This window comes from Nyctereutes procyonoides, unplaced genomic scaffold (genome assembly GCF_905146905.1).
Source record: "Nyctereutes procyonoides isolate TBG_1078 unplaced genomic scaffold, NYPRO_anot_genome, whole genome shotgun sequence".
In the NCBI taxonomy this organism is placed as follows: Eukaryota; Metazoa; Chordata; class Mammalia; order Carnivora; family Canidae; genus Nyctereutes; species Nyctereutes procyonoides.
The window spans coordinates 51,372,066-51,397,318 of record NW_026575131.1 but is presented as its reverse complement, the minus strand read 5'-3'; the positions used below and the strand labels follow the sequence as shown (position 1 = coordinate 51,397,318).

Here is a 25,253-nt window from a genome sequence, read left to right as displayed (position 1 = left end):
TGCTAGCACCTAGTGGGTTGACATGAGGAATCTTTTAAAAACCTACAATACGTTAATTTAGGGATCCCTGGGTGGCGCAGTGGTTTGCCGCCTGCCTTTGGCCCAGGGCACGATCCTGGAGACCCGGGATCGAGTCCCACGTCGGGCTCCCGGTGCATGGAGCCTGCTTCTCCCTCTGCCTGTGTCTCTGCCTCTCTCTCTCTCTCTGTATGACTATCATAAAAAAAAAAAAAAAAAAAAAAGATAAAAACCTACAATACATGGGACAGCCCTTACAACAAATCATTAAACATCAAAACATCAATATTAACATTTTGAGATCCTGGTCTACACTGTCAAGGGCTAATATTAAAATATTTCTCTAGGGGCACCTGGGTTGCTCAGCTGGTTAAGCGTCTACATTTGGCTCAGGTCATGGTGCTGGTGTGCTGGGATCCAGCCCTACATTGGGCTCCCTTCTCAGCAGGAACCCTGCTTCTCCCTCTGCTGCTCCCCCTGCTTGTGTTTTCTTGCTCTAATAAGTAAAGTCTTAAATTTTTTTTCCTGAAAAATTTCAATTGTCCATTACATTATGGAATTAAAGATATCAGGAAGAAATTTCTTTCCATTTTGTCACTTTTTATTGTTTAAATGCATTAAAAGGAATCACCATTTTAAACAAGTGAACAATTCTATTCGGTTGACACCAAGTACACTGGTTTTTGTGCAACCGTTAACCACTATCCATTTCCAAATGCTTTCACATTCCCAAATGGATACTCTATCCATTCAACATCCATTTATCATTCATCTTTCCCTCCACCAGCTGCCAATCATGCACTGAGAAAAGTAGTTTCCACCTGGGTCTTGTTAGCAATAATGGAAAATAAAGATGCAATGAAACAAAGATAATAAGGAGGGACACCTGGGTAGCTCAGCAGTTGGAACATAAGCCTTTGGCTCAGGGTGTGATTCCAGGGTCTGGGGATCAAGTCCCATTTTGGGCTCCCTGCGGGCAGCCTACTTCTCCCTCTGACTATGTCTTTGCCTCTCTCTCTGTCTCTCATGGAATTAATAAAGTATTTTTTAAAAGCTAAGGGAAAAGGAAGAATGAAAGAGGACAGAAAGCAAAGGAGGAGGCAATATGTCAGACTTATCCTATGCAATATACCACATAAAAACACCTAAGCACAGCACCACTCAAATCTAGAGTCCTACACTGGAAGTTCAAAATCACATCACTGTTTCCAGGGTAGAATCCACTGCAAACACAAACTTTTTGTGGAAAATGAGGTAAATAAGAAAAATCTCTATGAAATGTCCTAATTCCATAAAATTATACATGTAAAACAGCACAATTTTGATATGGCAAGCACTTCGATTACAACTGTAGTATCCTTTTCATCCCACTTCTTTATGTGAAAAATAACCAAGTAAATGAATGTGAATATTGACATTTGAAAGGATGATTTTTGAGAAATCCATGCCAGCATCTGATTTGAGTGCTTCCCATCTAATGTTGGTCATCTCAGGAATGCCTATAGGAAGTGCAACCAAAGGCAGAAATTTGGTGCTATAATTAGGGAAGAAAGGCAACCAAGGAGTTACTGAAGAGGCTGTTGAGAAACGAACACAAAGACAAATATAAGCAAGTCACAGGTGCTTTGGAAATAAAGGAAAAGAAGTATATCTATTACAAGAGGAGAGTAACCATAAACTTAAATTCACAACGTTTGCATTTGGGACCCACAATGTCCTCTTGGTTCTAAGGCCAGTGGCCCATCACAGCCCCTCTCCTAGGTGAAAAAGCCTTTCCAGGAGGCTCATTACATCCTTGTTGCTCAGGCTGTAGATGGAGTTCAGCATGGGTGTGATCACAGTGCACATCCCTGAGGTAATCAAGCTTCTCTGGTTAGAATGTACCAGGAAAACTGAGCTGGACTGCCAGGCTTCTCCCATAGGAAAAGATCACAGAGCAGTAAGACCTACAGGTGGAAAATGGTTTATATTTTCCCATGAAGAAGACATTCTTATTTAGGAGGAGACAATCCAAGTTATGAAAAGAGGATCTCAGTGAGATCAGCTAACATTATCAGCACAATAACAATGATGAGGGTATACAATTGCTGGAATTACAACTTATGGGTTTTGAGATATCAATACTTAAGGCCAGTCAGTGTATTATACATTGCAACACACACCAAGCAGTTAAGACTACAGCCATATTCAAAAGAATCACTTCCATATCCCAATCTCCAAATACAAGAATGTACCTGGGTCACTTCTTTTTAAGTAGGCTCCACACCCAGAGCCCAATCCAGGGCTTGAACTCAAGACCCTAAGATCAAGAACTGAGCTGAAGTCAACAGCTGGACATTTGACTGAGACACCCAGGTACCCCATATCCAGGTGACATCTGATCAGGATTTATCATTAAATTTGATTTGAAGTGTACTCCATTGATTTAAGCCAGAAGGGAGGTGACATTAAACTGCTGCAGCCTACAAGGCCACCCAGGACTAACTAAAGGCTGCTCAAGTGTTACAAGTACATGAATGTGTTAACTCAAAACTGAAACAAGGTTCTGATGGATTCTGTGTCTCTATCAGTGGTGGCATCAAGTATATCAGAATATCAGGATCTGTCCTAGCCACAAGGTTTCCTATCTCATAGCATGTGAAGGGATGTGAAACTAACTACCATGTCACATGCTAGGTGCAGCTGTTTCTGAACACAGGCAAAGAATAGAATTGCTTTCCCAGGATATGGTGATTTAAGAACAAGAGAATATTCTCTGTTCCCAATCTCTCCACACACTGCCTGAGGTTAAAAATATTTTCTAACCTAGTAATGAGTATGTTGCTCTTGCCAGAGTTATGAGATCCGGGTATATAACCTCACTGTTTCTAAAGTCTTTCCTGACCCAGAAAGATCATGTGTGAAACATTTCAGGAAATCTAGACATATATCCTCCACCTTTGCCAGCATGAGGCACTGTAGATGGACTCTGTGAACAGTGAACTAAATTCAACTGCTCACCATCTTCACAATATTAGACAAGGTCAGTATACACTAGAGGATCCCAGTGGCTTGTATAACATTAAGTCTAACGGTGGTAGTCCCACATGGGGCAAGGCTGCAAACCAGGTATAGAAACTAGACTGGACTAGCATTGCTATGAGGGGCAGAGAGCCAGACCATTCCCAAAAATGCTCTGGGCAGAGTGGCACATGTTCAAAAAACATCTATGAAGCTACCCTGTAAGTTGAGTTCCATACATCTTCAACTGTGCTCCTCCAGCATGGTTTGTAGGAGACTGATTGCTTTCCCACATCACTTAACTTCATAGACATCTAATTAAGGAGCTCTTTCATGTATTCAATGGGACACCTGTAGACCTTTCCATAGTCCTCATATTCAAGTTTTCCCTGCAATGTAGCTTTTTATGTTTTTGAAATACACTAGAATAACACTTTGTCATGCTTATTATGTACATAAATCCTCAATTTATTGTGCTTAGTGTTTAGGTGTTTAGTCGTGACCATGACTGGTTTTCCTCACATTCCTTACAATTCAAATGGTTACTCTCTAGTATCAATTTTTACATGTTGAGTTTGGCTTGATTAGATAGTGAAGGCTTTCCCCCAGTGTTTACATTCATAGGCTTTATCTCCAGTGTGACTTCAAATGTGGAAATACTGAAGGTTTTCCCACATTCTGTACACAGGGTTTCTCTTTACTTTGAATTTGTATGTTTTTGAAGGTTGGAAAACCAAGTGAAGCCTTTCTCACATTCCTTACATTAATATGGTTTCTCTCCAGTATAAATTCTTAGATGTCGCATCAGGATGAGAGCACTAGTGAAAGCTTTGTCACAGTACTTACTTTCAGGGTTACTCTCTAGAGTGATTTCTCAAATGGCTATTAAAATATAAGAAAGTCCTAAAGGCCTCCCCACATTCACCACATCGAAAGGGTTTCTCTGCAGTATGGGGTCTCAGATGTTCATTAAGATATGAGGAATTACTGAAGGTTTTCTCACAGTCACCACATTCATAGGGCTTCTCTCCACTGTGTGTTCGGAGATGTTTTTTAAGGACTGAGGGCCAAACAAAAGCTTTGCCACATTCTTTACATTGATAGGGTTTCTCTCCTGTGTGAATTCTCAAATGTACACTAAGTCGTGAAGAATTAGTGAAGGCTTTCCCACACTCCTTACATTTATAGGGCTTCTCTCCAGTGTGAATTCTTAAGTGTTCATTAAGAATTGAGGAACTACTGAGGGCTTTCCCACATTCCTGACATTTATAGGGCTTCTCACCACTGTGAGTTTGAACATGTTTACGGAGGACTGACAGCCAAGCGAAGTGTTTCCCACACTCCTTACATTTATAGGGCTTCTCTCCAGTATGAATTCTCAAATGTTCATTAAGAACTGAGGAACGACTGACGGCTTTCCCACATTCCTGACATTTATAGGGCTTCTCGCCACTGTGAATTCGAACATGTTTACGAAGCAGTGAGGGCCACTGGAAGTGTTTCCCACATTCTTTACATCGATAGGGTTTCTCTCCAGTGTGAATTCTCAAATGCACATAAAGGCGTGAGGATGTAATGAAGGCTTTCCCACATTCACTACATTCAAAAGGTTTTCTTCCAGCGTGAAGTCGAATGATATGATTATTGAGGCACTTGGAATCTGCATAAGACTTCCCACATTGTTTACATTCATGGAGTTCTTGAGCAGTATGTGTCTGCACATGCTCAGTACGGCCTGCAGGGAAAACTGAAGCTTTTAGAAACTGCCTCCATTCATTGAAGTCTCTTCCATTGTGAGTTCTCACATGTGCCTGAAAGCGTGAATGACTAATGAACGTTTTCCTACAGTCACTGCATTCAAAAGTCTTCTTTGCCATACTAGTTCTCTCATACGCTGTATGTGGAGTCAGGCCGAAAACTTTATCACACTGATTAAACTCAGAAGGCTTCTCTCTAGTAGAGTTTTTCTTTTGTAGGTTAAGTAAGCCATTGCGGTACTGATTATGCTCAAAAGTGTTCCCTCTATTTTGAGTTCTCACATGTGTCTTAAGGTTTAAATGTTTACTCAAGACTTTTCTACCTTGTTCACAGTCAGAGAGTTCTGCTCCACGGTGGGTCTTATCCTGTTAATAAAAGGATGAAAGTTGAGGATTTTCAGACTGATTATAAAATTCAACCTTATAATGCAAGAAATAGGATGATGATGACTCTTACCAGTTTTACTACATAAATACAGTTCCTGTTGATTTCTTTCAAATTGAATCAGGGAACTCTTCTGCTAAAAACTGATGCCATCTATGCTACTCTTATGATCATTCCATTGAAATTTCATGATAATGTTTAAAGACTCAATAATGGGGATCCCTGGGTGGCGCAGTGGTTTGGCGCCTGCCTTTGGCCCAGGGCGCGATCCTGGAGACCCGGGATCGAATCCCACGTCGGGCTCCCGGTGCATGGAGCCTGCTTCTCCCTCTGTCTGTGTCTCTGCCTCTCTCTCTCTCTCACTGTGTGCTTATCATAAATAAATAAAAATAAAATAAAATAAAAAATTTAAAGACTCAATAATGAGTTATATATCTGGGAATATATACTTGTAGTATCTAGGAAGCAACAATTTTCACGATAGATTTGGATTATAAATCCCAAATCATCATATGCAGAGTATCTCTGAATTACTTTGTCTATGGTGAATGCCACTTGTCTCAAATGTCTCACACTTGCACTGAATTTTATAACAGGACCACCAATCTTTATTGAATGTGGAATATAAAAAATATCACTAATCAATCTTACTTTTTGTATTTCAATGGCTGTTTTTCCTCCAAAAAAATCCTGGCGAGATGCTGATTCTTTAGTTTGAGGTCGCATTTCCCATTCTGAAATAAAACAAAAACACAAATTCAACATCTGCAGAAAGAAATCACAGGCTTAATTTTAAACCAAGACTTAGCTTTCTTTTATTTTCACATTGAAAAATGGTGAAATGGCGGGATCCCTGGGTGGCGCAGTGGTTTGGCGCCTGCCTTTGGCCCAGGGCTCGATCCTGGAGACCTGGGATCGAATCCCACGTCGGGCTTCTGGTGCATGGAGCCTGCTTCTCCCTCTGCCTGTGTCTCTGCCTCTCTCTCTCTCTCTCTCTCTCTCTCTCTCTCTCTGTGACTATCATAAATAAATAAAAAAAATAAAATTTATAAAAAAAGAAAAATGGTGAAATGGCAATAAAGAAAAAAGATTTCATCAGTTTGTTTATGGGAAAAATATGACAATAAATGTGTAGGGACAGATTTCCATGGCTTACTAAAAAATAATTTTCGAAAAATCAAATATGTCAAACGATAAAATATTATCAAGATAACATTATCAAGTAGACATGTGAAAAATATGTGGACAAGATACACCAAAATGATGAACTTAAGAACTAGAAGAGATCATTTGTGAGATCACAGAAATTTTAAGTAAAAGAGTAAAGGAAAGTGAAGATATCCAAAAACATCAGAGATAAATGGCTTCAGCCCTCTGAGACAAAAGGTATCTTAAAAATTGTACACATTACAGTTGCAAAGATGCCATACTTCAGACCAACCAGTGAAGTTTGTAACAATACTCACCTTGGAAAACTCCTGTTTCCACTGTCCTCAGCTCCTGTTGTTCCAACCAAGCAACCAGCTTAGGTTTTGACAGTTGATATTCTACCAGAGGAAAATGTACATTTTTTTTAAAAAAAAAGATGTTATTTATTTGAGAGACAGACACAGAGATAGCAACAGAGAACATAAGTGGAGAGGAGAGGGAGAAGCAGGCTCCCCACTGAGCAGGGAGCCCGACGCAGGGCTCAATCCTAAAACCCCAGGATCATGACCTTCGCTAAAGCCAAATGCTCAACTGACTGAGCCACCCAGGGGCCCCCCAAAGGTACATTAGAAGAAGCTCATATAAAGAGATGACAAAGCTTCCAATGAATCCAAAACTGTATTTCTAATGAAAGCAATGAAATTAGACCAAAAGGACCAAAAGAGGCACATATTTATCTCTTGTGACAAAAGATTAGTTAACTCTAATCCCTAAAAGCCAAATTTGAATGTACATATATATTTACAGAACATAAACATATTTATTCAAATAGGAAATAAAGGGGATGAAGAAAGAAGATCTTTCTTCTGATGGGGAAACCACTAGAGCAATGGTCCTCAAACACTGGAGTGCATCACCATCATCAGGATGGCTCACTGAAACACAGAAGATGGGGCAACAACCCCAGATTTATAATTCAGAAGGTCAAAAGTGGAGTCTAATAAGAATGTAAATTCCAAACAGAGTGATGGTGTTGCTGTTGGCCCTAGGACCACATTTACAGAACACCCATTGCAGATTATTACACATTAATGTTATGTCCAGAGGGCATCACCAAAGCTGGAAACACATTAAGTATATGATATATATCTGAAATGTTGGCAGCCTTACCTACTGAGACCAGGTTCTGGTAGTTCTCCAGCATCACACTTCTGTATAGGTTTCTCTGATTAAGGTCCAGTAATATCCACTCCTCCTGGGTGAAGTCCACTGCCACATCCTCAAAGGTCACTGCAATCTAAACCATCACACCTGGGTTGGCTTAAGACAAGAAACATCTCCACAATATTCATGGGGGAATGAGGGAAGACTCAAGGTTCTATGGTCCTAGGTACTCTTCTCTCCATCTAGACTCACTCACTGCTCATCTCCGCTCATATGGCTTTAATGGCACCTTTTCAGTTTTTGAGTTTATCTGAGCAAAACCAGGGTAGGCGCTCTTCCCTCTATTGCAGTAGATGACTGAATTCTTTGAGAAAAGGACACTTACACCTTCCTTACCAAGTCACAGCACACGGCAAGATGGAAACTTGCACCTGGTATCCATGAGGTTCAATTGATTAGCAAAATACTGAAACTATTTTCAGGGTAATCCCTCTTCAGTATGAGAGTTTCCACTTCCAGGAAAAATTCAACTGAGGATTCAGTCCTTGAATGGGGTTTATTTGTTTTAGGAAGCTCAGGATACAGATGTGCCTAGAAGGAATGTATCCAACTGGTGGATATAAGTATGGCATTCATTCTGTTGACTGATATGCTTCTTTAAAATTACCTGATGATAATTTTTCAGCCAGACAGCTACCATCTTTTCTGTCTCTGTGTTTACCTCAGGAAGAAAAAAAGGATCTCTAGAAAGATCTTGGAAGGAAAAAAAAAAATCACTTAGAATACAGCAGGACTGTATTTGTCAGAATCACCCACCGGAAAGTCATTCCATCCTAGTTTGAGATTCCCATATACTGCCGCACACTCAAGAAATTTTACATAAATACACACTACTGCCATAAAATACCAGAGTAGCCCTTGCCTTACTTGGAGCCATAAAAGGGACATGCAAGACATACCGCCCACAAGGAAAGGGTTCACAGTCTTATTTTACAGGTATGGAAACCTAATCCCTGGGAAATCTGATTCTTTATTTGCCCAAGATAATAAAACTCATCAATGGGATTATGCAGCACCAAGTCCCAAAGTACATACACTAGGAAGCTAACTTAGATAACAGCATTCTCTGGCATAATTCAGCTCTTTCTAAGTGAACCAGCAGCCTGACTACTTAGGCCCAGATACCTGGGGCCTATATTCTGTAAGGTGACCTTTAAGAATCCTCTGAAAACGAGAATCAAGGATGACTTACCATGAGTCAAATCAATGGCTGCCATCCTGGGAGAGCGATGTCTGATGCGAAATTTAATGCCACGGTCACTTCAGTGCAATTTAAGAATCTAAGTAAACATGGCAGTCTTCGTTACTCTTGACACAGTGTTAACCTGAAATACTTTTCATATCAATCATTAATCAGCACAAGCATTACTAATCCATCACCAAATAGAAAACATTAATGCATGTTCTCTGCAGATGACATATGGGAAATTCACTAAAAGTGTTATAACCGAAGATGGTGGAAGAGTAGGGTCCCCAAATCACCTGTCCCCAACAAATTACCTAGATAACCTTCAAATCATCCTGAAAATCTACGAATTCAGCCTGAGATTTAAAGAGAGAACAGCTGGAATGCTACAGTGAGAAGAGTTCGCGCTTCTATCAAGGTAGGAAGACGGGGAAAAAGAAAGAAACAAAAGGCCTCCAAGGGGGAGGGGCCCCGCGAGGAGCCGGGCTAAGGCCTGGGCGAGTGTTCCCAGGACAGGAGAGCCCCATCCTGGAGAAGCAGGAGCTGCACCAACCTTCCCCGGCGGAAAGGAGCTCGCAGGGAGTTGGAACAGGACCCAGGAGGGCGAGGATGCCCTCGGGCTCCCGGGGACACTAACAGACACCTGCGCGCACAGGAGAGTGCGCCGAGCTCCCTAAGGGCTGCAGCGCGCACGGTGGGGCCAGAGCAGCTCGGAGGGACTCGGGAGCGGCTCCACGGAGGGAGCTGCGGGGCGGGAGCGCGAATCCAACAGCGCAGGCCCCGGAGCACAGGGCGCCGGGACACAGCCCAGGATCCGGCCTCCCCCGGGACAGGCAGAGGCCGGAAGGGCCCAGGACAGCCAGGACACTCCTACCCCGAGCTGAGCAGATCAGCGGCCCCCGCCCCGGAGCCTCCAGGCCCTGCAGACGGAGAGCCCCGTAGTTCCTGCGGAGGCTGAATCCAGGCTTCCAGAGTTGCCATAGCAACTGCAGCTGTTCCTCCTGGGGCCTCACGGGGTAAACAACCCCCGCTGAGCCCTGCAGCAGGCAGGGGCAGAGCAGCTCCCCCAAGTGCTAACACCTGAAAATCAGGACAGCAGGCCCCTCCCCCAGAAGACCAGCTAGACGGACCAGTTCCAAGGAAAGTCAAGGGACTTAAAGTCTACAGAATCAGAAGATACTCCCCTGTGTTGTTTTTTTTCTTTTTTCTTTTCTTTTTGATTTCTGATTGCTGCCCCCACCCCACCCCTTTTTTTCACCTTTCTTTCTTTTTCTTTCTCTTTTTTTCCTTTTTTTTTCTTTTTCTTTTTTCTCTTTCTCTTTTCTTTCCTTCTCTCTCTTTCTTTCCTTTTCCCAATACAACTTGTTTTTGGCCACTCTGCACTGAGCAAAATGACTAGAAGGAAAACCTCACCTCAAAAGAAAGAATCAGAAACAGCCCTCTCTCCCACAGAGTTACAAAATCTGGATTACAATTCAATGTCAGAAAACCAATTCAGAAGCACTATTATACAGCTACTGGTGGCTCTAGAAAAAAGCATTAAGGACTCACGAGACTTCATGACTGCAGAATTTAGATCCAATCAGGCAGAAATTAAAAATCAATTGAATGAGATGCAATCCAAACTAGAAGTCCTAACGACGAGGGTTAACGAGGTGGAAGAACGAGTGAGTGACACAGAAGACAAGTTAATGGCAAAGAGGGAAACTGAGGAAAAAAGAGACAGACAATTAAAAGACCATGAAGACAGATTAAGGGAAATAAATGACAGCCTAAGGAAGAAAAACCTACGTTTAAATGGGGTTCCCGAGGGCGCCGAAAGGGCCAGAGGGCCAGAATATGTATTTGAACAAATCCTGGCTGAAAACTTTCCCAATCTGGGAAGGGAAACAGGCATTCAGATCCAGGAAATAGAGAGATTCCCCCCCCCCCCCAAAATCAATAAAAACCGTTCAACACCTCGACATCTAATAGTGAAGCTTGCAAATTCCAAAGATAAAGAGAAGATCCTTAAAGCAGCAAGAGACAAGAAGTCCCTGACTTTCATGGGGAGGAATATTAGGATAACAAAAGACCTCTCCACAGAGACCTGGCAGGCCAGAAAGGGCTGGCAGGATATATTCAGGGTCCTAAATGAGAAGAACATGCAACCAAGAATACTTTATCCAGCAAGGCTCTCATTCAAAATGGAAGGAGAGATAAAGAGCTTCCAAGACAGGTAGGAACTGAAAGAATATGTGACCTCCAAACCAGCTCTGCAAGAAATTTTAAGGGGGACTCTTAAAATTCCCCTTTAAGAAGAAGTTCAGTGGAACAATCCACAAAAACAAGGACTAGATAGATATCATGATGACACTAAACTCATATCTGTCAATAGTAACTCTGAACGTGAACGGGCTTAATGACCCCATCAAAAGGCGCAGGGTTTCAGACTGGATAAAAAAGCAGGACCCATCTATTTGCTGTCTACAAGAGACTCATTTTAGACAGAAGGACACCTACAACCTGAAAATAAAAGGTTGGAGAACCATTTACCATTCAAATGGTTCTCAAAAGAAAGCAGGGGTAGCCATCCTTATATCAGATAAACTAAAATTTACCCTGAAGACAGTAGTGAGAGACGAAGAGGGACACTATATCATACTTAAAGAATCTATCCAGCAAGAGGACTTAACAATCCTCAATATATATGCCCCGAATGTGGGAGCTGCCAAATACTTAAATGAATTATTAACCAAAGTGAAGAAATACTTAGATAATAATACACTTATACTTGGTGACTTCAATCTAGCTCTTTCTACCCTCGATAGGTCTTCTAAGCACAACATCTCCAAAGAAACGAGAGCTTTATATGATACACTGGACCAGATAGATTTCACAGATATCTACAGAACTTTACATCCAAACTCAACTGAATACACATTCTTCTCAAGTGCACATGGAACTTTCTCCAGAATAGACCACATACTGGGTCACAAATCGGGTCTGAACCGATACCAAAAGATTGGGATCGTCCCCTGCATATTCTCAGACCATAACGCCTTGAAATTAGAACTCAATCACAAGAAGAAGTTTGGAAGGACCTCAAACACGTGGAGCTTAAGGACCATCCTGCTAAAAGATAAAAGGGTCAACCAGGAAATTAAGGAAGAATTAAAAAGATTCATGGAAACTAATGAGAATGAAGATACAACTGTTCAAAATCTTTGGGATGCAGCAAAAGCAGTCCTGAGGGGGAAATACATCGCAATACAAGCATCCATTCAAAAACTGGAAAGAACTCAAATACAAAAGCTAACCTTACACATAAAGGAGCTAGAGAAGAAGCAGCAAATCGACCCGACGCCCAGCAGAAGAAGAGAGTTAATTAAAATTCGAGCAGAACTCAACGAAATTGAGACCAGAAGAACTGTGGAACAGATCAATAGAACCAGGAGTTGGTTCTTTGAAAGAATTAATAAGATAGATAAACCATTAGCCAACCTTATTAAAAAGAAGAGAGAGAAGACTCAAATTAATAAAATCATGAATGAGAAAGGAGAGATCACTACCAACACCAAGGAAATACAAACGATTTTAAAAACATATTATGAACAGCTCTACGCCAATAAATTAGGCAATCTAGAAGAAATGGACGCATTCCTGGAAAGCCACAAACTACCAAAACTGGAGCAGGAAGAAATAGAAAACCTGAACAGGCCAATAACCAGGGAGGAAATTGAAGCAGTCATCAAAAACCTCCCAAGACACAAGAGTCCAGGGCCAGATGGCTTCCCAGGGGAATTCTATCAAACGTTTAAAGAAGAAATCATACCTATTCTACTAAAGCTGTTTGGAAAGATAGAAAGAGATGGAGTACTTCCAAATTCATTCTATGAGGCCAGCATCACCTTAATTCCAAAACCAGACAAAGACCCCACCAAAAAGGAGAATTACAGACCAATATCCCTGATGAACATGGATGCAAAAATTCTCAACAAGATACTAGCCAATAGGATCCAACAACACATTAAGAAAATTATTCACCATGTCCAAGTAGGATTTATCCCCGGGACACAAGGCTGGTTCAACACTCATAAAACAATCAATGTGATTCATCATATCAGCAAGAGAAAAACAAGAACCATATGATCCTCTCATTAGATGCAGAGAAAGCATTTGACAAAATACAGCATCCATTCCTGATCAAAACTCTTCAGAGTGTAGGGATAGAGGGAACTTTCCTCGACATCTTAAAAGCCATCTACGAAAAGCCCACAGCAAATATCATTCTCAATGGGGAAGCACTGGGAGCCTTTCCCCTAAGATCAGGAACAAGACAGGGATGTCCACTCTCACCACTGCTATTCAACATAGTATTGGAAGTCCTAGCCTCAGCAATCAGACAACAAAAAGACATTAAAGGCATTCAAATTGGCAAAGAAGTCAAACTCTCCCTCTTCGCCGATGACATGATACTCTACATAGAAAACCCAAAAGCCTCCACCCCAAGATTGCTAGAACTCATACAGCAATTTGGTAGCGTGGCAGGATACAAAATCAATGCCCAGAAATCAATGGCATTCCTATACACTAACAATGAGACTGAAGAAAGAGAAATTAAGGAGTCAATCCCATTTACAATTGCACCCAAAAGCATAAGATACCTAGGAATAAACCTAACCAAAGAGGTAAAGGATCTATACCCTAAAAACTATAGAACACTTCTGAAAGAAATTGAGGAAGACACAAAGAGATGGAAAAATATTCCATGCTCATGGACTGGCAGAATTAATATTGTGAAAATGTCAATGTTACCCAGGGCAATTTACACGTTAAATGCAATCCCTATCAAAATACCATGGACTTTCTTCAGAGACTTAGAACAAATTATTTTAAGATTTGTGTGGAATCAGAAAAGACCCCGAATAGCCAGGGGAATTTTAAAAAAGAAAACCATAGCTGGGGGCATCACAATGCCAGATTTCAGGTTGTACTACAAAGCTGTGTTCATCAAGACAGTGTGGTACTGGCACAAAAACAGACACATAGATCAATGGAACAGAACAGAGAACCCAGAAGTGGACCCTGAACTTTATGGTCAACTAATATTCGATAAAGGAGGAAAGACGATCCACTGGAAGACAGTCTCTTCAATAAATGGTGCTGGGAAAATTGGACATCCACATGCAGAAGAATGAAACTAGACCACTCTCTTGCACCATACACAAAGATAAACTCAAAATGGATGAAAGATCTAAATGTGAGACAAGATTCCATCAAAATCCTAGAGGAGAACACAGGCAACACCCTTTTTGAACTTGGCCACAGCAACTTCTTGCAAGATACATCCATGAAGGAAAGAGAAACAAAAGCAAAAATGAATTATTGGGACTTCATCAAGATAAGAAGCTTTTGCACAGCAAAGGATACAGTCAACAAAACTCAAAGACAACCTACAGAATGGGAGAAGATATTTGCAAATAACATATCAGATAAAGGGCTAGTTTCCAAAATCTATAAAGAACTTATTAAACTCAACAGCAAAGAAACAAACAATCCAATCATGAAATGGGCAAAAGACATGAAGAGAAATCTCACAGAGGAAGACATAGACATGGCCAACATGCACATGAGAAAATGCTCTGCATCACTTGCCATCAGGGAAATACAAATCAAAACCACAATGAGATACCACCTCACACCAGTGAGAATGGGGAAAATTAACAAGGCAGGAAACAACAAATGTTGGAGAGGATGCGGAGAAAAGGGAACCCTCTTACACTGTTGGTGGGAATGTGAACTGGTGCAGCCACTCTGGAAAACTGTGTGGAGGTTCCTCAAAGAATTAAAAATAGACCTGCCCTACGACCCAGCAATTGCACTGCTAGGGATTTACCCCAAAGATTCAGATGCAATGAAACGCCGGGACACCTGCACCCCGATGTTTCTAGCAGCCATGTTCACAATAGCCAAACTGTGGAAGGAGCCTCGGTGCCCATCGAAAGATGAATGGATAAAGAATATGTGGTTTATGTATACAATGGAATATTCCTCAGCCATTAGAAACGACAAATACCCACCATTTGCTTCAACGTGGATGGAACTGGAGGGTATTATGCTGAGTGAAGTAAGTCAATCAGAGAAAGACAGTGTATGTTCTCATTCATTTGGGGAATATGAATAATAGTGAAAGGGAATATAAGGGAAGGGAGAAGAAATGTGTGGGAAATATCAGAAAGGGAGACAGAACATAAAGACTTCTAACTCTGGGAAATGAACTAGGGGTGGTGGAGGGGGAGGAGGGCGGGGGGTGGGGGTGAATGGGTGACGGGCACTGAGGGGGACACTTTACGGGATAAGCATTGGGTGTTATTCTGTATGTTGGTAAATTGAACACCAATAAAAATTATTTTAAAAAAAGTGTTATAACCTATGGCATGAAAATCAATAATATCTATTACCATTTCCTGATGATACATACATGACAGATGTCTCACTAGGAGCTGTACATACATCAGCTCACCTGTTTGTTATAACCTCCCCCTTTAAAATAGGTATCACTGGGACGGCTGGGTGGCTCAGCAGTTGAGCCTCTGCCTTTGACTCAGGGTGTGATCCCAGGGTCCTAGGACTGAGTCCTGCATCCGGCTTCCTGCATGCAGACTGCTTCTCCCTCTGCCTAGGTCTCTGCATCTCTCTCTCTCTGTGTCTCTAATGATTAAATAAAATCTTTAACAAAATAAATAAAATAAAATGGGTTTCATTAGCCCTACTTAATAACTGTAAAGCTAGATTCACAGAACACTAATCATTAGTCTAATGCCATCCAATTAAGAAAAAGATATCCACAACTAAATGCAATTAGACTTCTCTCAAATGGATGATATCCTGAGGTTGACTCCCAAGTATGATCAGCCGTCAGCCTAGACCTGCGCTGTACATTTTGTTAGCCAGCAGCCACATATGCTATTGAGTACTTGACATGCAGTCAGTAAAACAGGATTTTAAATTTTATTTACTTTTGATTAAAATTTAAGTTTAAAACCCATATGCAGATTTGCCGATTAGAAAACTTATCTATGTTTGGGTAAACTTAAATACTTACATCTACTTTCTCAAATGTACTTATTACATGATTCAAACACATATCAAATATATCTGATGAAAATTTTGTGTCCAATGAATTCTGAATACTTAGTATGACAAGAATTTAAAATACCTCAGTTTTTCTAAGGGTTACATGATGAAATATTTTGAATAGATGGGTAAAGTATATTATTATATACATGACTTCCTTCTTTTTTATTACAGCTATAGAAAAACTAATCATATACATGGCCTACATTGGCCTATAATACTGCTGGATGTTATGAAGAGGAAAAAAATGAAGTGTTTTATTTGGTTAATGCTGTCAAGCTTCGCTTAATGGAACTTAAGGACTTGGGAGCCCTGCACCTCCTTTTTATTTATCATAATTCCTTCATTATTTTCACAAATATTTATGAAACCGTGGTGCTAGGCGCTATGCAGAAAACAGTGAAATATACAGAAAATGTCCCAGGGCTTAATATCCCAACATTCCTTTTTTTAAAAAAACATTTTTTTTAAGATTTTATTTATTTATTCATGAGAGACACAGAGACAGAGAGGCAGAGACAGAGGCAGAGGAAGAAGCAGGCCCCATGCAGGGAGCCCGATGTGGGACTGGATCCCGGGTTTCCAGGACCACACCCCAGGCTGCAGGCGGCGCTAAACCGCTGCACTATGGGGCTGCCCTATCCCAACATTCCTAAGAGACAAAATATTCATTTATCAATGACAGCCATTTACCGGTGCTTATGGAGAAAATAAAGAGTGTCCTATATACAAACACAAGTTTATACACAAATATTTTGGATTGCTTCTTGGACAACATAATGACAGAAAAGGAAAATAACTACTGGCTGTTCTAAATAGGACCCAAAATGTTAAGAAAAATAACGCTGGAAGGATTTTACAAAACTCAGAAGATTCTTCCAAGTATTCAACAACCTCAGCAGAGTCTTGTTTGAGGCTCAAAGCAATCAAGGTTTGTCCACTGCCCTTTGCCCTGGCAAAGGAGCAATGCCAAATTAGGCTGTGCTTCATATTCATCTAGTTTTTAATTTTTTAAAAGATTTTATTTATTTATACGTGAGAGAAAGAGAAACAGAGACACAGGCAGAGTTGAGAAGCAGGCTCCTTGTGGGTAGCCCAATGTGGGACTCGATCCCAGGTCCCCGGGATCACGACCTGAGCTGAAGGCAGATGCTTAACTGTTAAGCCACCCAGGCATCCCCATATTGATCTATTTTATGAGTCTTTCCACAGAACCTCTTTTTCGTATTATCACTTCCAAGTTTTTATTTTTATTTCTTTCTTAATGAGGCTTCCTTATTTTATTATCTTTTAACCTGATACAGTTAAAAGATAATTCCTATGTTGAAAATTATTGACTCTTTAATAACTAAACAGAGAACAGCAGCCCAAACCCTGATCTACAGAATGGGATTCATATTATGACAAATACTGGAAGTTCGACAGTTTTATTACCATAAATCAAATCAACTCTCATAACCCAAGATACCTCATTCAACCAATGAAAAGACCAGAACTCTGAAATAAGATGCTTCCACAAACATTGCATCTCAAATGCTTAGTATACATTGCAGGTACTCCCAGGGGTCTCAAACTGACATCGTTTGGGGTGAACAGGCCCAGAAATGTGTTTATTTTGGTGGCACCTGCACTTTTTACCTTTTGTTGTTTTTTTTTTTTTTTTGAGATATAAGTGCTATACAATGAAATACACAGATCTTAAGTATTCTGATGAGCTTCAACACTTATGTTTACTTATTTAATGAGCAGTACAAGAAGATATAGTATATATTCATTTCCCCAAAAGTCTTCACCCTTCTAGTTCATTCCCTCACCTCCATTCCAGAGGATCATTATCTCATTTGTTAATTACTAGATACATTAAGCAGTGTGCACATCAATCACAAATTTATTATTCTGACAATTTTCTCGTTTAGAGAAACAGTAAGGGAGAAACATTCTTTAAACTACCACTGGACGTGTGGATGTGTCCATTTCTTCTTATATTTCTGTCAAGCATTGGTTTATAGTTTGTTCAACAATATTATGGGATAGATGAAAATTTTGAAATTGTATCATTTTGGAGATACTGAATTTTCTATTATAAACAACTCTCTCTAATAATGCTTTAGGACAGTGTTGTCTGATATGAGGACCCATTTTCTTTTGGAGAGCTCTTTGCATATTAAGGGTAGCATTACATCTGCCTGAAGGACATTATGACCCAGTGATCACTGACCAAGACCAGGATTCTTAACACTCAAAATATATCTATCTAGACTACTTTTAAGTAAGTCCCTAACAAAGTATATCCCAGGTATTAGGATATGTAGTTAAGTACTGTAGAAATATAAATGTGTGGGGATCTCTGTCTTCAGAGCATTCACCCATTGCAGCCAGGAGCGTCTGCAAATTGAACACTTACTTCCCAAGGATACCTGATATGTCTGCCCATCAGACATGGCTTGGCTATATCCCAAAGATTTTCTTTCTTTTTTTTTTTTTCTCCAGAGATTTTCAAATGTTTGTCCAATGCCTGCTGACTACCTCTGCCTCAGGAAACCCAGTCAACTTTACAATCAAGGGACTGCAATGATACCTTGCAAATAAGATGTGACCCAGTCTTGGGGAGAAGATATCCCTACAAATCTGACCATCCTTTTTTACTCTGTTCAACTCCAGGATCTAACAGAGTGCTCTTTACATCTTTATGTTACTCTTCCCATGTATATAAAAAAAAAAAAATCAAGGAGCGATTTTTGTCTCTTGATTAGTCCCAGAATGATACAGAAATGAGACAGACAGTGATTGCAGGAGATACACCTATAAAAGATGAGATCTGGGGGTTGATTTCATCAAGTCTTTGGTCTGGAGCCAGTAGCTGAGCTCCTTCAAAGACACTCAGCTGCATTATGAAAATCAAGCTATTACCTATGGCTCATTGTGAAGATGTCCAAACAGAAGCACTTGTGTGAGAGTCCAAGTGAATACCATGCTTAGCTGCTACCTCAGTAATGATGACTACAAAAACTGTGGTGAGGGATAGGTTCTTATGACCGGATTTGCAGAGAAAATGACAAGCTCGGATTTACTAAAACATGCTCGAATCAAACCTCAAGAAAGCTCTTGGAAAAGGACATTTCTTGTGGACACAAGACTGACACTGTTGAAAATCAAACATGAAATTTAATTACACAAAATTACAACCAAAATTAGAATGTCTATCTCAACTAGTTGTTCAAGTGAAAATTAGAGCACTGATGAGGGAAGAATGAGAACTTGAAAACTGGAATGAGGACATCCAGTTGGATCAAGCCAAAACTCACAATCTTGAATCCACAAGACACGGACTCTCCCTCATCAGGAAGTCTCCTGTCCTTTGGTTTCTGAAATGAGCCTTCCTCTGTTTAAAAATACTGAGGAAATCTCATTTGAGACAGGAGTCTTAGAAGGAAATGCTCCGCCACTCTGGAAAACTGTGTGGAGGTTCCTCAAAGAGTTAAAAATAGATCTGCCCTACAACCCAGCAATTGCATGCTGAGGATTTACCCCAAAGATACAGATGCAATGAAACACTGGGACACCTGCACCCCAATGTTTATAGCAGTAATGTCCACGATAGCTAAACTGTGGAAGGAGCCTCGGTGTCCATCGAAAGATGAATGGATAAAGAAGATGTGGTTTATGTATACAATGGAATATTACTCAGCCATTAGAAACGACAAATAACCACCACTTGCTTCGATGTGGATGGAACTGGAGGGTATTATGCTGAGTGAAATAAGTCAATCAGAAAGACAAACATTATATGGTCTCATTCATTTGGGGAATATAAAAAATAGTGAAAGGAAATAAAGGGGAAAGGAGAAAAAAAATGAGGGCACCCCCGGTGGCGCAGCGGTTTAGCGCCACCTGCAGCCCGGGGTCTGATCCTGGAGACCCAGGATCCAATCCCGTGTCAGGCTCCCTGCATGGAGCCTGCTTCTCCCTCTGCCTGTGTCTCTGCCTCTCAGTCTCTCTCTCTCTCTCTCTCTCTCTCTCTCTCTCTCTGAATAAATTTTTAAAAAAAATGCTTATTAAAAAAAAGGAGAAAAAATGAGTGGGAAATATCAGAAAGGGAGACAGAACAGGAGAGACTCCTAACTCTGGGAAACGAACTAGGGGTGGGGGAAGGGGAGGTGGGCGGGGGGGGGTGACTGGGTGACGGGCACTGAGGGGGGCACTTGATGGGATGAGCACTGGGTATTATTCTATATGTTGGCAAATTGAACACCAATAAAAAATAAATTTACAAAAAAAAAAAAAAAAAAAGGAAATGCTCCTTCTCTTCAAGATCCACCCAAACCACCTGCTACTGCCCCTAGTGACATAACGAATTCACAGTCCAAGGTAACAGGGATACAATACAGTGTAAGATAAAAAAGCCTGCACAATGAAATAGTTCCAACTCCAATAATATGTAGAAAAAAATAGGGTACCCTGTGGGGGAATAAACTATAAGCCTGCCAGACCCAGAAGAAGGGCGGAATGTAACAATAAACTGGGCCAAATTGATTGACATGGGGTACTTATCAGACAGCCTGGGTTTAATGTGTACTAGCTCATGGACCCAGGGAAAGTTCTAACAGCTTACTTGCTTGGAAGGTACCACAGACTTAATGGTGACCTACAGAAATGAGTTCACATGCCTTAACTTCCAAAATAGAATGTGAAAGAGCAAATCTTAGGGAGATAGGAATGTTGCATTGGATTTATCCTGTATGATACACAGTCCCCATTCCCCATTGTATGTTGAGGGAATAGACTCTCCACAAAGGTACTGAGAAACAGGTAACTTGAGAGCCTCCATCCTAGAAGCCTCTGTGATTAGTCTCCATGATAGATGAGTTATGACTGGAGAGGCTATAACATTGCTAAGATGAACTCCTTGATTTCAGTGGGGAAGATGAGAACCCAACGTAGCAGAAATCAAGTAGGTGGCGCTTCATTGCCAAAGACAAAGACATGATGGGCACATGCATCAAGAGCACTGGGAATGAAACAGGAATCAGAATGCTTTAGCCTGGGACACCTGGGTGGCTCAGCAGTTGAGCATCTGCCTTCAGCTCAGGGTGTGATCCTGGAGTTCTGGGATCGAGTCCCACATCGGGCTCCTTGTATGGAGCCTGCTTCTCCCTCTGCCTGTGTCTCTGCCTCTGTGTGTGTGTGTCTCTCATGAATAAATAAATAAAATCTTAAAAAAAGAAAAAAGAATGCTTTAGCCTGCAGAGATTGTTAGTGGTGGCTAACTGACCCCAGCCTAACTGATCCCCTGAAATGAAACAGATAGGCAGCCTATTACAACAGAGATCTGGGCTGACAGACCTGCCCTAACAGTCTATACAGTACATTTTAGCCATAGTGGGTCAAAGAGCCTCTGTGCTATATTCAAGTCTGTCACTGTGGTTTCAAAGAAGCCATAAACAATATGTAAACCAATGAATACAGTTAAATTTGTCTAAAGGGGGATCCCTGGGTGGCCCAACAGTTTAGTGCCTGCCTTTGGCCCAGGGAGTGATCCTGGAGATCCGGGATCGAATCCCACATCGGGCTCCCGGGGCATGGAGCCTGCTTCTCCCTCTGCCTGTGTCTCTGCCTCTTTCTCTCTCTGTGACTATCATACATAAATTTAAAAAAAAAAAATAGAATTAAAAAAAATTGTCTAAAGGTATATTCACAAAAACAGGTGGAGGACCAGATTTGGCCCTGGGGTCCACAGTTTGCCAGCCTGTGTACTAGAATTTTAACATCAGTTACAGAGACTACAGATGTAAGTGGTCTCAAGTCCAATAACCAAAACTCTGATTTGACTTACCACAGTGGAAAAATCACAGTCCCTTATCCAACTTCCAGACACAGGCTATATCACAAGCTTAGAACTCCTCAGCAAAAGATTTTGCACCACCACCACTATTCATACTATAAACCTTCCTACACACTCTTCATAAAGGGATGTACAGTCATTTACAGGTGACCATGCACGGGGGAAAAGGAAGTATTCAGTCTCCAAGAGGACACTAATTCCTAAGGATCCAAAAATACCATTATGGCACACCACCAAAGTGGAGGCTTATGGTAGTCAGGTGGTTTTTTTAAAGTCTTAACTTCAATGAACTCAGACTGGACCCAGGTGCAGCAAGCACCCACCCATTTGGGTTTCTTTCTTTCTTTCCCCTAAACCTGTACATATAATTGGAATTTTTGGCAACTAATAGAATTCCCTTATCTCTGGCCCACAGGGTAAGGAGCATTATGGTAGTAAAAGCTAAAAAGAAGATCCCGGAATCCCCCACCATTGGACATAATAATCCAGAAACAATGCCAAAACTGCAGGGGGAAATGCAAGGGCTAATGCCACCATTAAACTTGCCTGAGGACTGGGAAACAGGTGATTGGCCTTAAAGAAAAAACTATGAGGACATCAACAATCACCTCAAAACAAATTCCAGAAACCTAAACTAAACATAAACTGTACTAGGCTGGTATGTTTTCTCTATGCTTGTTGTATTTATTTATATGAATGCATTTATATGACCTAGCCATTCATTCTCTAGTTTTCATTTCATTCATTTCATTTTCATTAATATACAAGTTACTACAACATAAAATTGCAATTTAGTCTTTAGGTAACTGATTTTCATAAGATTGTAACTAAATTTGAAGAATAGTTACTATGGACTGGGAGGGAGAGAAAAAGACTCTTGATGTATACTTATAATTCCTTTATGCAACATAAGCTGAAGTATACGTCACCCTCAAAAGAGTTTGTGAAAAACCTTTTGAAGCCTCTGGATTTGAAGCTGGCAAACTATACATCACGGGCCTGTTTTTGTAAATCAAGTTTTACTGGAACAAAGCCATATTCATTTATTTAATAAGGTCTATGGTTGCTTGTGTGCTACAAAGGCAGAGCCGAGTAATTCCAGGCCTTATGGCCAACAAATCATAACGCACTTAAAGAGGACTGCAACTACCCCCCATTTTGACCTCAAATTTTCCAATTGATTAAGGTCTTCTTTCCAGCTCATCTAACTCAAAAGTCCAAAGCATCCCTGATTCAGCATAAACTGAATCCTCCCGCTCAAGCTATAAGGACTGTCCTAAGCCAGCAAGACCCTATGTGATTGACTTCAAGGCAGTGACTGGCCCGATCTTTGCTCACCTGCAGGTACACACTGACATTTGTCTCACATGTTCCTTATTAAAAAAAAAAAAAAGCTAGGGATCCCTGGGTGGTGCAGCGGTTTAGTGCCTGCCTTTGGCCCGGGGCACGATCCTGGAGACCCGGGATCGAATCCCGCGTCCGGCTCCCTGCATGGAGCCTGCTTCTCCCTCTGCCTGTGTCTCTGCCTCTCTCTCTCTGTGACTATCATGAATAAATAAATAAAATTAAAAAAAAAAACTAGAAGTATTTTCATAACTTTGGAGACCATCTTTGAGATGCTATTCCCCTCTCTTCCTGGTATTGCCTCAGTAACATATATTTCTATCTTGTTTCACCACCACTTGTTTCTGTCTTTGACTTGCCAGTGGCCAATGGCCAGACCTGTTTTAGAACTCCAGAGACAGGGCAGCCCGGGTGGCTCAGCAGTTTAGCGCCACCTTTAGCCTAGGGCCTGATCCCAGAGATCTGGGATGGAGTCCCACGTCCGGCTCCTTGCATGGAGCCTGCTTCTCCCTCTGCCTGTGTCTCTGCTTCTCTCTCTCCCTGCGTCTCTCATGAATAAATAAATAAAATCTTAAAAAAAAAAAAAAAAGAACTCCAGAGACAGGTGCTCTTGCACCTCTGGGCCACCCCCCTACATTATTCCCTTGGCCTTTTCTGACAGTCTACTAATCTCTGTACCAGACCCAATTACCATATTACAAAATCATGAAATACAGAAGACATATAAGCACATCATGGAAATAAAATCACAAATATCAGAAAGTATAAGTTTCTCAAAGAACATGACTCTTCCAAGTCAGTGTTATGAAGAAACAATAGCTCTGCTCTAGCTTAAAAGAGACTAAGAGACATTAAAAAAAAATGTCCTATATAAACCTTAATCACAGCGTAGATCCAAAAACATTCAAAAATATTTTGAAACGATGTGTAACCTTTTAGTTTTATAGAACATTTTTAATTTTCTTGGGTGAAATCAACGTATTATCTTTTTACCAGCAAAATATCCTTATCTTTAGGAGATACATCACCAAATATTTAAAGGTCAGATATCACGCCTGCAATTTATTTCCTTTTTAACAGTCCACTAAAAAGCACATTTCTTTGTCCAGAGACAGCAACCAGACAAAATGAGAAAGTGGGTGAATCCACTTCAACACATATTCATAACATTTCCTTTAGGTTTAAGATTTTACGAAACAAAAAAGCTGGGAAAATACACACTTAATCCAAACGTCCTGTTAATGTGAAATTCAATTACTCTAAAAGTGGGGTTAATAATGCCTCCATTCTTTTCTCCGGGAGTCCCCTGGTTTGAGGCTTGGTAGGGATGGACGGGCTTAGGAGGGAGGGATGTAAAGGTAGATGAAAACCTGTTTCTCTTTAGTACAAAGACTTGGGGTGTACGTACGTATACCTCGCTACTGAAATAGGCACACTACACACATCCGAGAAAGCATATTACCTTCCGACTAAGACTGTGTGCCCAAAAGAAAAAAACGAGCGTGGAAAAAACACATTCTCGGATGAAACATTCTCTTCCACGCGAAAGGGAAGCACAGGCCCTTGTGAACCAACTTTCCCACCGGTCAAGTCCCCGAGGAAGCGAGGACGCGGGGCGGAGTCTGGGTCACTCCCAACAGCAGAACTGCGTTCCCTTCAGGAGAAAAGTCACAAACGTTGCTTGCACACTGGACACAAAGACCCCACGGACGCCCTCACCGCGGGTCCACAGCGGTCCCGGAGGGGGGTACCGCCGGCCCCGGCGGCGTCTCGGGCGAGCTAGGCGCACGCGAACCGCACGGCACGGCGCACGGCACGGCGACTGGGGAGCCTGCCTAAACCCGTCCCTGGGCTCCATCCTCCTTCCCTCACCTTCACGCCACTCTCACCACTGCCGGCCCACGGACGACCACTACCATCCCGACGCGCTGAACGCCGCAGACAGGAGACAGCGGAAGAGACCCCGGCGCGCGTGTGACGCCACTTCCGCTTCCTGCCGGGACTCGAGGGGCGGAGCTTCCACCTCAGACTGCCGAGTCCCGGTCGCCTCCCGCGCGGGCTGAGGGGCTGGCTGGGCTGGGCGCTTGTGCTGAGCCCCGGATGCGGCCGGGAGGACGCGCCAGGGGCTGGAACCAGGTATGTGGACGCAAGTACCGGCGGAGGGCGGGACCGGGCGCGGGGACGGGCCGGGGTGACGAAGGGCGAGGCCCAGCGCTGGTTTGGCCGGTC

At 41.6% G+C, this 25,253-nt stretch overlaps 1 protein-coding gene across 6 annotated transcripts; it reads right to left on the bottom strand.

Moving 5' to 3' along the window:
• Positions 1-390: 390 nt before the first annotated feature.
• LOC129522334 (zinc finger protein 501-like) lies at positions 391-24,975 on the bottom strand. 6 transcript variants are annotated; one of them, XM_055344516.1, is made up of 7 exons: positions 24,897-24,975; positions 8,726-8,813; positions 8,141-8,226; positions 7,480-7,606; positions 6,627-6,707; positions 5,812-5,894; positions 391-5,141 (listed from the first exon to the last, which is right to left on the bottom strand). In XM_055344516.1, exons 2-7 carry the CDS (start codon positions 8,748-8,750, stop codon positions 3,873-3,875), a joined length of 1,671 nt encoding a protein of 556 aa, XP_055200491.1. In that variant the 5' UTR covers positions 8,751-8,813; positions 24,897-24,975; the 3' UTR covers positions 391-3,872. The 6 variants fall into 6 exon arrangements, with proteins under 6 accessions (XP_055200491.1, XP_055200490.1, XP_055200492.1 ...); XM_055344515.1 differs by having other exon boundaries at positions 8,726-8,866; positions 24,897-24,965; XM_055344517.1 differs by lacking the exons at positions 8,141-8,226; positions 24,897-24,975 and having other exon boundaries at positions 8,726-10,582.
• Between the last annotated feature and the right edge of the window lie 278 nt (positions 24,976-25,253).